The sequence below is a fragment of the Camelus ferus genome, chromosome 6 (genome assembly GCF_009834535.1).
Source record: "Camelus ferus isolate YT-003-E chromosome 6, BCGSAC_Cfer_1.0, whole genome shotgun sequence".
NCBI lineage: Eukaryota > Metazoa > Chordata > Mammalia > Artiodactyla > Camelidae > Camelus > Camelus ferus.
The window spans coordinates 66819320-66831359 of NC_045701.1; the positions used below are offsets into that span (position 1 = coordinate 66819320).

The 12040-nt window shown below is 35.1% G+C and overlaps 1 protein-coding gene across 2 annotated transcripts; it reads right to left on the reverse strand.

Moving 5' to 3' along the window:
* Window positions 1-211: 211 nt before the first annotated feature.
* LOC102511231 (cytochrome c oxidase assembly protein COX16 homolog, mitochondrial) lies at window positions 212-11758 on the reverse strand. Of its 2 annotated transcripts, XM_006186416.3 has the most exons (4): window positions 11536-11752; window positions 9917-9988; window positions 2837-2899; window positions 212-577 (listed from the first exon to the last, which is right to left on the reverse strand). In XM_006186416.3, exons 1-4 carry the CDS (start codon window positions 11602-11604, stop codon window positions 461-463), a joined length of 321 nt encoding a protein of 106 aa, XP_006186478.1. In that variant the 5' UTR covers window positions 11605-11752; the 3' UTR covers window positions 212-460. The 2 variants fall into 2 exon arrangements, with proteins under 2 accessions (XP_006186478.1, XP_032338188.1); XM_032482297.1 differs by lacking the exon at window positions 2837-2899 and having other exon boundaries at window positions 11536-11758.
* Window positions 11759-12040: the final 282 nt, after the last annotated feature.

The following is a 12040-nucleotide window of genomic DNA, read 5'->3' on the forward strand; positions in this document are numbered from 1 at the left end:
TAGAATGCCACGTGAGACATTATAAATAACGACTGATCAATATTATTTTTCACATACGTTTGACATAAAATCCTGCTTGATGTTACTGTGAAAATTTGGATCCAGACCTACTATTCTCATTAGGAATCAGATTGAAATATCAAAATGTTACCCTACTGGCTGGTAGAAAAGAAATATGTGTTAGTAGTTGGAAGTAGAATAAATGACACTCTTTAAGTATTCATATTTTTACTGAGCAGTAGAAAATATATATGGTCAACATTATTACTTTCACTTGAAAATGGAAGAGTTGGTAAGAATAAAAACCCATACTTAACTCTTTACCAAGAGTATTTTTCACCAAATTATTCACATCCAGGCTTCTGCGGGTCTGGAATTTTTTTTCCCCCAACTGGCTAGGAGTATGTAGAGGAAATTCCACTTGATAACATTTTTATTTAAAAATAAAGAATCAGCATTGTCAAGTTGTCTTAGTCTTAAGGATTTCTGGATTTCGTCCTTGGAGGAGGTCAGGATCTTCCCAAGGCCTGGGTCCTCGAATATTCTTCCAGTCATCAAAAGTGGAATCCTTTATTTTCTATAGAGCCATGAAAATTAAAGCATATGTATTAGTATAGGAGCCATGTGGGTCTGATTAAGACATGGCTGAATAAATGAATAGAAAGAATTCAATAGGCCCTCAATTATAATTTTAGTAAATAAATCAACTGCATGTCGAGCATAGTAATTAAAGAAATGTATTTCTAAGGACTTGGAATTTTTCTTGCTTGCTATTGATGTTAATACCTACCTTTTCCCCCATCAGAATAAAAATACTACAATAGAAAGAGTCTATATGCTTTAGGTTTGAGAGCACAAAGAAAGGGGAAAAGCTGGTAAAACAAAAGTCCAACTCCTAAGGCTGATCCAGCATAATAATGACTAGCATGGGTTAATATGGGTGATGGTAGCAAACGAAAAGAAAAGAACAAAGGTGGAGACTCTATTAGAGTCTGCTAGAAGGACGAGAGATCAAGATAATTTGTTCTGCACCTCAGAAATGAGCCCATGTTTAAGAATAAAAAGATATTCCCTCATAGCTGTCACGAGCAAAGCCCTTTTAGGCAGTAAAAACTAGTTTCAACTATAGTTTGGATCATTGTGTCTTCAGTTAGTGTGAAGTATCTCTCAACCACAGGAATGAAAATAGGAAAAAAGGGCAGAAAAATGTTTCTTTACCTTCTGACATCACTCTGACAGTAAATTTCATACATCTGCATTGGTTATTCTGGAGTAATTTAGTGAACAAGACAGAAAAAGAGACTCAGAGAACACAGGATAGCTTATATCCAGAGACAGGGGAAATGATACAAATTTACCTTGGCAGTTACATACTAAGTGTTACTCCTTTACTAATAGCTATGTAACACTGGGCATGTGATTTGAGCCAACTGGGCACTAATTCTCTCATAAGTAATAAGCAAAGGGATAAACCAAATGGTCTACACGGTTTCTTCAGTTCTCAAATGCTGGGGTTTCTATTAGAACTAAAAGGAAAGTCTACTCCCAGAAAAACCTTCTTATATACTGCTTATATACTGAGAAGGAGCAAGTTACAGGTTTTGACAAAATAATGGGGAAGTAGTGAATGAAACCATTCTCTAAATTTCACTTATAGCTTTACCAGGTGTCTATTAAATATACATGGGTGAACAAAATTCTACTAATCTAATGTGCAAGAACAGAGTAAATTATTTTCAAGTATAGTTATGAAGTGATCCAAAGTTATAAAAAAGGTTTTAAGAAAGAATAATGGCTTCCACTCAGATAACATAAGACATGTATGCTCAAGAGAATTTAAGAACAATTCTTAGATGGGATGCAAGGTTGGCAGAACAACTTCATGCAAAAATGGTCCAATCTCTGACAAGATCCTCTGAGGAAACAGTGTGGAGAATAAGTTCCATAAAGTTAGAGAGGTTTAGGAAACATCACAGCTTTTCCACAGATGCTCCCTTACAAAGCATAAAATCAAGCTCAAAATGATCAGACAATAATTGAACTGCCTGCTAAAATGAGAATCAACACTTTTCACAAGTCTCTTCAACGTATATTATTCACAATGTTCACCTTTCAATCAAAAATGACAAAACATAAAAAGAAGTAGGAAAATACAATCCGAGATGGAGCACATCATCCCTCACCATGTCCTATAACAAAATGTGTTATTAAACTCTTTGATTTTGTTAACCAGATATGTGGAAAATGATACCTCATTATAATTTTAACTGACATTCCTATTATAAGTCAAGCGTCTCTTCACACATTTAAAAATATTTACTTCCTTGCCTCTGAACTCACTACATGCTTTGCCCATGTTCCTACTGACCTACTGAGTTATTGAACTTTTCCATATGGATTTGCTCTTCATATTTAAATAAATTAATTCATCATGATAAGGTGAATAATATTTTTAGAATTTCTCATTTAACTAGTGACTTTATATACACTGTTTTTTTTAGGTTGAACATTTGAATTTTTATGTATGAACTCATTCTTTACTTTTAAAGCTTCTGGCTTTTCCTACTCAAGACCAAAAAAAGAATCTCCTTTTTTTTACTCCTAGCACTTTCAGCTTTTAAAATTTTTTTTAAAAATTCTTGATCCACCTAGAATTTACTCACAGTATATGAAATATAGATCCACCTTTATTTTCTTTTCAAATGGCCACATAGTTATTCCAACAGCATGTATTTAAGGTAAATAATTTTTTTCTGTGTTGGTAATAATTTAAGTTTACCTTAAGTCAGATAGAACCAGTTATGACTAGGAAGATTGCTACATTAACATACTGTACCTCATACTCTGATTCCAATGACATTTTATTCATTTTCAGCTTTTTTTCTAATTCAGGATCAATCTACAGAAAAGAAAGAGCAGCCATAAGTAATTTAAGTATGTTAGATTCAATTTTCAATTAAAAAAGTTATATAAGGCATGGCTAGGATGGTGTGGCAGGTTACAAAAATATGGGAAGATCTCCATGATCCATCCAATTCCACAATGATAACTAATACAGCACCACCACCACTACTACCACTAACAGCAGCTCCTATTAACTGAGCACTTGTTATGTGCCAGGCATTCTAATGTTTATTACCTCTTTCAATCCTCAAAAAAAAAAAAAAAAAAGCCTGTGAGATAAGTATCATTATTATTGTGAACAAAGTAAAGATAATGGAACACAGGGAGTTTGAAAAACTAGTCAAAGAGGCAGAACTTGGCTTAGAACCTTGGCCCTCTGACTCCAGAGTCTATGCTATTGACCCCCACCTTAAATTATGTTATCACACAGAATCATTATAAAAACACTAATAAATATAATGCTGCACTTGAAAACAAAAAAGAACACTTTGCATACACCAGAAACAAGGAAGTATCCATGAAAAAATTAGACAGGATTCCACAGTGGTAAACAGGAGCTGATGCTGTTATCTGTGTGTGGCAAAGTCTTTAGGAAAGAAAAATGTGACTGCCAAAATTCATAAACAACTACCAACAACAACAAAACCCAAATTAAGTTAAGTGGAAGAGTTAAATAATGACTAAAAACAGCTTAAGACCAAATCAGTACATTAGGAACAAAACTTAAGAATTCCACTAGAATCATGCACAAACAGATGAGATAAATGGGGGGAAAAAAGCATATTATGAAAGCTAGATCCAAAATATGTCTATTAGGGGTTTCAGTGCTACAAAATAAAGAGAATGGAGGAAGGGCAATAAGTAATCAGCAATTAATGAGTAATATATAAAAATAATATAATATATAAAATATAATAAAACTTGAGTTTACAGAAAGGTTGAGATTAAAAAGAAAGCTAGTGAAGCCTTATTAATACCCAACAAAATAGGCTTTAAGGAGAAAAAGCATTATCACCAAGCAAAGCTTCATTACAACAAAAATCCAATTCAAGAAGAAATAATAATTCTGAAATTATACGCACCCAATATCATGGTGAAATAGACAAAGAGTCATAATGAGAGATGTTAACACAATTCTCTCAGTAAGAGAATGGACAGATTTTAAAAGTCAATAATACAGAAAACTTGAAAAAACAGAAATTACAAACTTGACCAAATGGATGTATAAATTTTTAGTATGTACCCAACAACTGCAGGATGTGAATTCTTTTCAAGCATATATCATTTGTACAAACTGATATGTTAGGTCATAAAGCAAGTCTCAACAAAATCAAAAGAATAAACTCATTGAAAATATTTCTTTGATTATACCACAGTCAATTTAAAAAACAATAAAAAATAGTAACTAGAAAATTCTCTATGCTTATATGTTAAGGAAAAACATTTCTTCTGACTCACTGACTATAGATTGGCAGTTCCAATAACCCCTCCTTGGTTTTGATCAATTTGCTAGAGTGGCTCACAGAATTCAGAGAAACATTGTTTTTTATTGGATAAAAGGATATAAGCCAGATATAGCCAAATAGAAGAGATAAATAGGGCAAAGCATGGAGAAAGGGTGCAGAGCTTCCATGCCCTCTCTGAGTGTGCCATTCTCCTAGCACCTACACGTGGTTCACCAACCAGGAAGCTGTACAAATCCTATCTTTTGGATTTTATAGAGGCCTTGTTACAAAGGCATGATTGATTAAATCATGACCATCAGTAACTGATTCAACCTTAGCCCCACTCCCCACCAGAGGTCAGGAAGTGGGACTAAAAGTTCCAACCCTCTAGTCAAAGGATTGACTCCCCTGGCAACGAGCCCCCTCTTTAGGTTACCCAAGGGCATTCCAAGTCACCTCATTAGCATAACAAAAGGCACCCTGATTGCTCTTATTATTTAGGAAATTCCCAGGTTTTAGAAGCTCTGTGTCAAAAATAAAAAGACCAAATACACATTTCTCATTATAAATCACATCACAATTCCTCACATTATGTGCAAAAATCAATTCCAGATGGAATGTATCCCCAAATATAAAGGGCAAGAACAAAAATTTTTAGCAATAATATTTTAAAAATTATATTTTGGAGTAGAAAACAATTTTCTTAAAAGGACAAAAAGAAAAAGTAACCATAAAGTAAAAAAGGAATAAAATAAACTACATTAAACTTGAGAAAATTTGTTCATTGAAAGATATCATTAAGAGTGAAGACTAGGGGGGAGGGTATAGCTTAGTGGTAGAGTATGTGCTTAGTATGCATGAGGTCTTAGTTTTAATTCCCAGTACCTCCAGGAAAAAAAAATAAATAAACCTAATTACCTACCCCACTGCCCCACACAAAAAAAGTGAAGACTATAAGGTTTATAATCCAACATGTACAAAGAAAGCAAATTGTTCTTACAAAACAATAAGAAAAAACACCAACAACTCAGTAGGAAAAAATGGGCAACCAAGACCTGAAACCTCAAATAGAGGATATACAAAAAAGGAAATAATGGCCAATAGACATATGAAAGTGATTGACCTCATTAGTCACTGTTACTTAACCAAACTCAGTCTGCTCACCTGACACGCAGCAAAGCCAATCTACTGACACCCAGCGTTAATTGCAGAATACCAAGAAAGGGAGTGGGAGACAAGCCTCAGATCCACTTCAACTTGGTCTCTGAGTTGGGTCTTTTTTAAAAGGGGAAGAAGAAAGAGGCTGAAATTAATCATTATCTTGTGATATTTCTTAATCTCAGTTTGGGAAGTCAGGATATTTCTGGTTATGATTCTCTGGCCAGGTGGTCCATGGCTTGTTGTCTGTTAGCTCTTCTTCCCCTGGATAAACAACCTCAGTTTGTACATTAATGAAGATGTCTATAACAGCAATTTTAGTACATTAACAATGTTATCAACAACAGCAATTTTAGTTATCTGACTCTGGTTGATTAGTGTTCAGTTAGCTCAAGATTTAGGTCAGAGGGGACAAGAAAGGGAAAGAAATTTTAGCTAGATGGATTAATCATAAACTCGGTAAGGGAACTTGGTTTTAGGGGGACTCAGTTTCATTATGAAAAATTCAAGTTCACTACATAATTAGGGAACAATTCTAACACATCACCAAAACAGCTTTAAAAAATGAAAAGAAAGAAAGAGAGAAAGAAAGAGAAAGAAAAGAAAGAAAAAAAGAAAAGAAAGAAAAGAGAAAAGAAAAGAGGAAGAAAGAAAGAAAAGGAAAACCCCAACCCTACAACAGCCAAGTACTGGCACTACTGGCAAGTATTTGGCGCCTTGGGAACAATAAACTGTTGGCAGTGTCGACAGAAAGAAAAACACACAATGTAAGAGTTGTAAATTGAGTTTATTCAGTGTCTTACTGAGGACTACAGCCCAGGAGATAGCCTCCCAGATAGCTCAGAGGAACTGCTCTGAAGTGGTAGGGAGAGAGGCTAGTAAATGATTTTGGCTAAGGAGTATGTGCAATAAAGCATACATCTTGGTAGGTTACTGCTACTCAGGAGGAACAGACATCTCGGTTAATGATTTTAATGCTTTTCTAAGTATGGGAAGATGCAAGAATCTGGGCTCATAAAAACTTGTTCCCAAAATTTATCTAACTAAGGGCCTGTTTTGTCTGTTTTCCCAAGGCAGAGTTCTTCAGCCTGAATTCCTTTCAGTGCGTACTGTAAGTCAGTGACTGCAGCAGCTAACAACTTAGCACCTACAGAACTGGATGGAGGGCAACATCCTTTGTTTTAAAGCAGGAGTGTAGACTGTAAAGGGGAGCAGAAAATGACACACCAAAATATGCCTCCTTGGCTTAAGGATTATCTTGAGATGATTGTTTTTAAGAAACAGCAGACATAGAAGCTCTGAAAAACAGTAGAAATTACCCTTTTGTGAGGGACACATACATTTATAAAGGAAATCTCCATTTGTAAGTGTCTCCCTTTCTGTACTAAGAAGGATGATTCTAAATCACAAGAAACTCTTACCAGTGGAGAAGGGATCCACTTAAATCCATATAACAACCTTACCCTGTTTACTGTGCTGTTCCCAGTAACCTCTCATAACTGCCCTCCCCGTCCTTCTTTTGTCTTTAACTTATGATAGTTTTTAAGGTGATGGGAGGGGAGAGTTTTACTCAGTTTTCCTGAGTATCTCCCATAGGAGGTATACATGTTATTAAACTTCTGTTTGCTTTTCTCTTGTTAATCTGTATTTTATTACAGGAGGATCTTGGCCAAGATCATAGAGAGGTAAAGGGAAATTTTTTTTTCTCCCCTACAATTGATTCAATCACTCTGAAAAACAGTTTAGAAATTATCAAATAAAGATAAAGTATGATGAACATAACCTATAACTGTTGTAGGCTTTGTGAGCTACAGACTCTCTCACAACCATTCAAATCTGCAGTTGTATCGTAAAAGCAGCCATAGATAAATAAAAAATGAGCATGGCTGTGTTCAAATAAAACTTCATTTACAAAAATGGATGTTAGAGTAGATTTGGTTCATGGGCCATAGTTATACAAGTGCAACAAGAAAAATATACAAGAATGTTCACAGCAGCATTATTTTCACTAGCCAAAACTGCCAATCAACCCAAATGTCTAATAATAAAATGCATAAATAAGTTATGGTATAATTAGTGGAATACCATATAGTAGCAGTGAAAAAATCATGGGGTCAGCACCTATGGCCCATGAATCAAATCTACTCTAACACAAAGCCTAAAATAGTTACTACCTGGCTTTTTACAGGAAAAGCTTGCTGACTCTGAATTTAGTGGTAAAATACAGATGAATTTCATACACATAAGAACCGGTTTCTTTAATCTTTATCTGTAGTATCTTAACATATGATCAAAACATGACAAATGTTCAATTATTTTTCAAATATATACATGATATTCCATTTCTAAAGGTCAAATTATTACAACTTTCATCTTAAAGCAAAAGGGAAAAACATTCCGTAATAAAATAATTGGGATGCTAACAGGAACTTAAAAATTCAGGTGATAATTGCTCTATTCCCTCACAGAAACTACATATTCCTTTTAAACTTAGTCTTTATTCTAATACTCACTGTCTTCAAGACTAGATAGAGTTGATATCTCTCTGAAACTATAAAATTAACTGAAAAAACTGAATAGGCCTTTTGTACTCTTTACTTTCCATCGATATTGCTGAGGTCTGCTAATGAAATACAGCTCACCCTTAACATGATTTTGAACTTTGAGGGTCCACTTATACAGGGATTTTCTTCAATAAATATACAGTTAGCCTGTCATATCTGCGGGTTCCACGTTTGTTGATTGAAACAACTGCAGACTGTGTAGTAGTGTAGTATTTATTGAAAAAAATCCATGTATCAGTGAACCAGCACAGTTCAAATCCCTGTTGTTCAAGGGTCAACTGTACTTGGGAAGAAAATACCTTCAGATATCAGATGTGGGCCACAAACAAAAACTACATACTTCTGAATGAGTTTACCAGAGTTCCTCTGAATCAAGAGGCCTGAATTTGACAGTAACTATGTAATCATAAAAGTGAGAATCCTAGTTCTACCCCCAAATAGCCATGTGACCTTAGGCAAGTTACTTGAGCTCTCTGAACCTCAGATTCCTCACCTGTAAAATAAAGACAATATATCTATAAAGAATATATATAAAGACAATAATATATCCATAGTCCTACCACAAAGGCATACCTAGAAAAAGGTTCCCTGTAAAAAGATAGGTAGCACTATTTATAATGAGAAACAATTTTCTTTTCTTTTAGTATTAGCTTCTAAAGATATATATTGATATAATTTATAAAATTATTGGTATTACTACAAAATAGGTAATTTACAATTGGAATAATAAAATGGAGTGAGACTGTCCTGTGTTCTTTAGTCCCATCTAGACCCCAAAAACAACTATATCAGAGCATATTTTGTGGGGAAAAGCTAACATGACTGCAAAGTTTCTATTAGTGAATAAAGAAAGATTACTAAATTCTTTATATTTCATGATTCACTTCCATGAGATCATTAATGCTATTTTAAAGAATAAGAAAGAACCCAAAGATCATATGTCAGCCTGGTAAAGCAAGATAAAACAGACTGCTTAGTGTACTGAGTATACATGATATTACCTCACACCTGTCAGAATGGCTATCACCAAAAAGAATACAAATAACAAATGTTGATGAGGATACGCAGAAAAGGGAACCACTGTACACTGTTGGTAGGAATGTAAATTGGTGCAGCCACTGTGGAAAACGGCACGGATATTTCTCAAAAAACTAAAAATAGAACTACCATATGACCCACCAATTCCACTCCCAGGTATATATCCAAAAAAACCCAAAAAACAAAAACACTAATTCAAAAAGATACATGCACCCCAATCTTCACAGCAGCATTATTTACAATTGCAAGGATATAGAAGCAACCTAAGTGTCCATCAACAGACAAATGGATAAAGAAGATGTAGTATATAAATACAATGGAATACTGCTCAGCCATAAGAAGGAGGGAAATTTTGCCATTTGCAGCAACATGGATGCACTTGGAGGGCATTAAGCTAACTGAAGTACGATGGAGAAAGATAAATACTGTATGATATCACTTATATGTGGAATCCAAGAAATAACAACAAACCGTGAATATAACAAAAAGAAGCAGACTCACAGATAATAGAGAACAAACTAGTGGTTACCAGTCAGGGGGTGGGCAATATAGGAGTCAAGGGGTGAGAGGTACAAACTATTCGGATGTAAGACAGGCACAAGGATGTATTGTACAACACAGGGAATACAGCCAATATTTTGTAATTACTATAAATGGAAAGTAATTTTTTAAAAAAGAGCCCAAAGATCATATATCAGCCTTGAAAAGCAAGATGAAACTCAGATTGCTTAGTATACTGAGTACATGTCTCCTAAATCAGAACATACAAGGACACAGACCCATGTCAAACTCCATGACAGTTCTTACTTTAATCTTCACAGCATCATAACGGATTTGTGAAAACTCACGAAGACCAAAAGATCCTCCAACAATCAGCAACTGAAACAAGACAGGGAAACAATTAAAATAGAAGGACAAAATTCAGTCTACCTATATACTACTTATCTAAATGCCAACAGTGAGAGATTATACAAAATCCTATACATTTTATTTTTCCTAGTGAGTTATCATTCATCTTTTCAGAGTAAATGTAGTATATACTGTCACTGGGAAACGTTTTAGCACATTAGTAAATACCAAAATCAGGACCCCTATAACTGTATTTGACCTTATGAGTTAAATATCACCATTACAAGCATTATATTAGTTGATTCTTACAAAAGACCTATGAACTAAGGGAAAAAAATCCATTTAATAGATAAGGAAATAAAAGCACAACCAACTAAATGACTTGCCCATGATTACACTAGGTAAATTCAGGAGTAAATCCTGGCCTAGCTTCTTCCAGATCATAATTCTTTCAATTTCATAATTTTTCAAAATAAGCCAATTAGAGAGCATTTTTCTCCATTTTCTTAGCAAGTGATAAAAGAATCTCATGAAATATGCCACACTTCTCAGTACGTGGTAAACCTAAAAAGAGCCCTAAAATTGTCATTGCTGCTTTAGCATCTCCTGGAATAATCCAATGGGCTTAAATCTCTCATCCTAAAGATGTAAAAGGCTAGCAATTTGAGGGAGAAAATTAAGTCTGATCTCTACGTTCCTTCTCATATCAATTTATTAATATTACCAATTAAAGAAATACAAAGAGATATACTGTAAAATATAAAATTTTATAATTTTAGAGTTGGAATACCAACAAAATCTTAAGGCTATGAATTTCAAAACCTAATAAATTTGACCACATAAAAATTTAAAGTGTCTTTCCTGAAAATAAATGAAATAAAAATGACATAAAATCAAAAGGCAACAAACCAGGAAAAATATGTTATACATAAGCAACTAATACTTGCAATGTCAATATGTAAGAATTCTATGTATAGTAAAGTAACTTCTGTCTCTTAGTTTCAGTCAAAGGACACAACCCTGATTTTCCTAACTCCTCCTTAGTCTCCTTTTATTCATTTTTCCTCACTTTCCCCATCTCAACATATTGGAGTATCTCAAAAGGCTCAGTCTTACACCTCTTTTACCTATTCATAACCAACACTGAGTCCCTAGGTGATGTCATCCAGTTCCATGGATTTAAACAGACTCTGTAACATAACAATCAAATGTACATTTGCAGTGGGAAACACTGCAGTGAACTGAAGACAGCCCTTCCTATTTGACATCTCAATTTGAAAAGTTAACAGGTATATACAAATAAACGTGAAAAAAATTCTTGATTTTTTACCCCAACACTCTTTCTGCCTCAACCTGTTGCTAATCAATCTTTCACATCCCGGTAAATGTCAAATACTTGCATACAGCTACTCAAGCCAGCTTCTTTGGAGTCATCTTTAGCTCCTCTCATTCATATCTCACATCTAATCCATTCTGAGTTCTGTCACCTCTACTTTCAAAATATTTTTTAAATCTGAAAATTTCTGACTATAACCTCTTCTAGTATTCGGCTTCCACATTTTCCTCACAGCGCTCACCAACATAGGGACTCCGTAGCGAAGGGTCTTGTTCCTGCGCAAAGAGCGCATCGCCGCGTTGGGGAACATGACTGAATTCTCCGACCCGCTCCGACGCCCAGCCAAACAGGCCCAGCGTGGACTCCCGAATCTCAGCGGCTCAGCGTCCCTTCCGAAGAGGACATCCGGGACTCACCTCCTTTCTTTGGCTTCACGGAGCAGAATCCTTCCAGATAGGCCTCCGCCAGGCAAAAGCAATCGATCCGTGGTTACATACTCTAGATTCCCCCCGGAAATTCGAATGTCAGCGTCTTGGTTCCGGCAAGCTGGTTTGCAACTGGGACTTAGGTCGTGTTTACAGTTACCGTCAAAAGATACGGAAACAAGTACCTCCCATTTTCTGGGTCTTCTTAGAGCACTTCCTGGCACACAAAATTAGCTCAATAAAATCAGGTTTTTAAAAAGTAATTGTGAAGCCAGCACTCTAGCCTCTATGGTTATTTGTGGGATGGGTAGTTTACCAGCT

Excerpts from the sequence above, each read along its gene's own strand:
- LOC102511231 (XM_006186416.3), bottom strand. The coding sequence starts at position 11,604 with ATGTTCCCCAACGCGGCGATGCGCTCTTTGCGCAGGAACAAGACCCTT. Across the intron at positions 2,900-9,916 it reads ATGATGCTGTGAAGATTAAA|ATTGATCCTGAATTAGAAAA; the intron begins GTAAGAACTGTC and ends TCTTTTCTGTAG. Across the intron at positions 578-2,836 it reads CATTGGAATCAGAGTATGAG|AAAATAAAGGATTCCACTTT; the intron begins GTACAGTATGTT and ends ATGGCTCTATAG.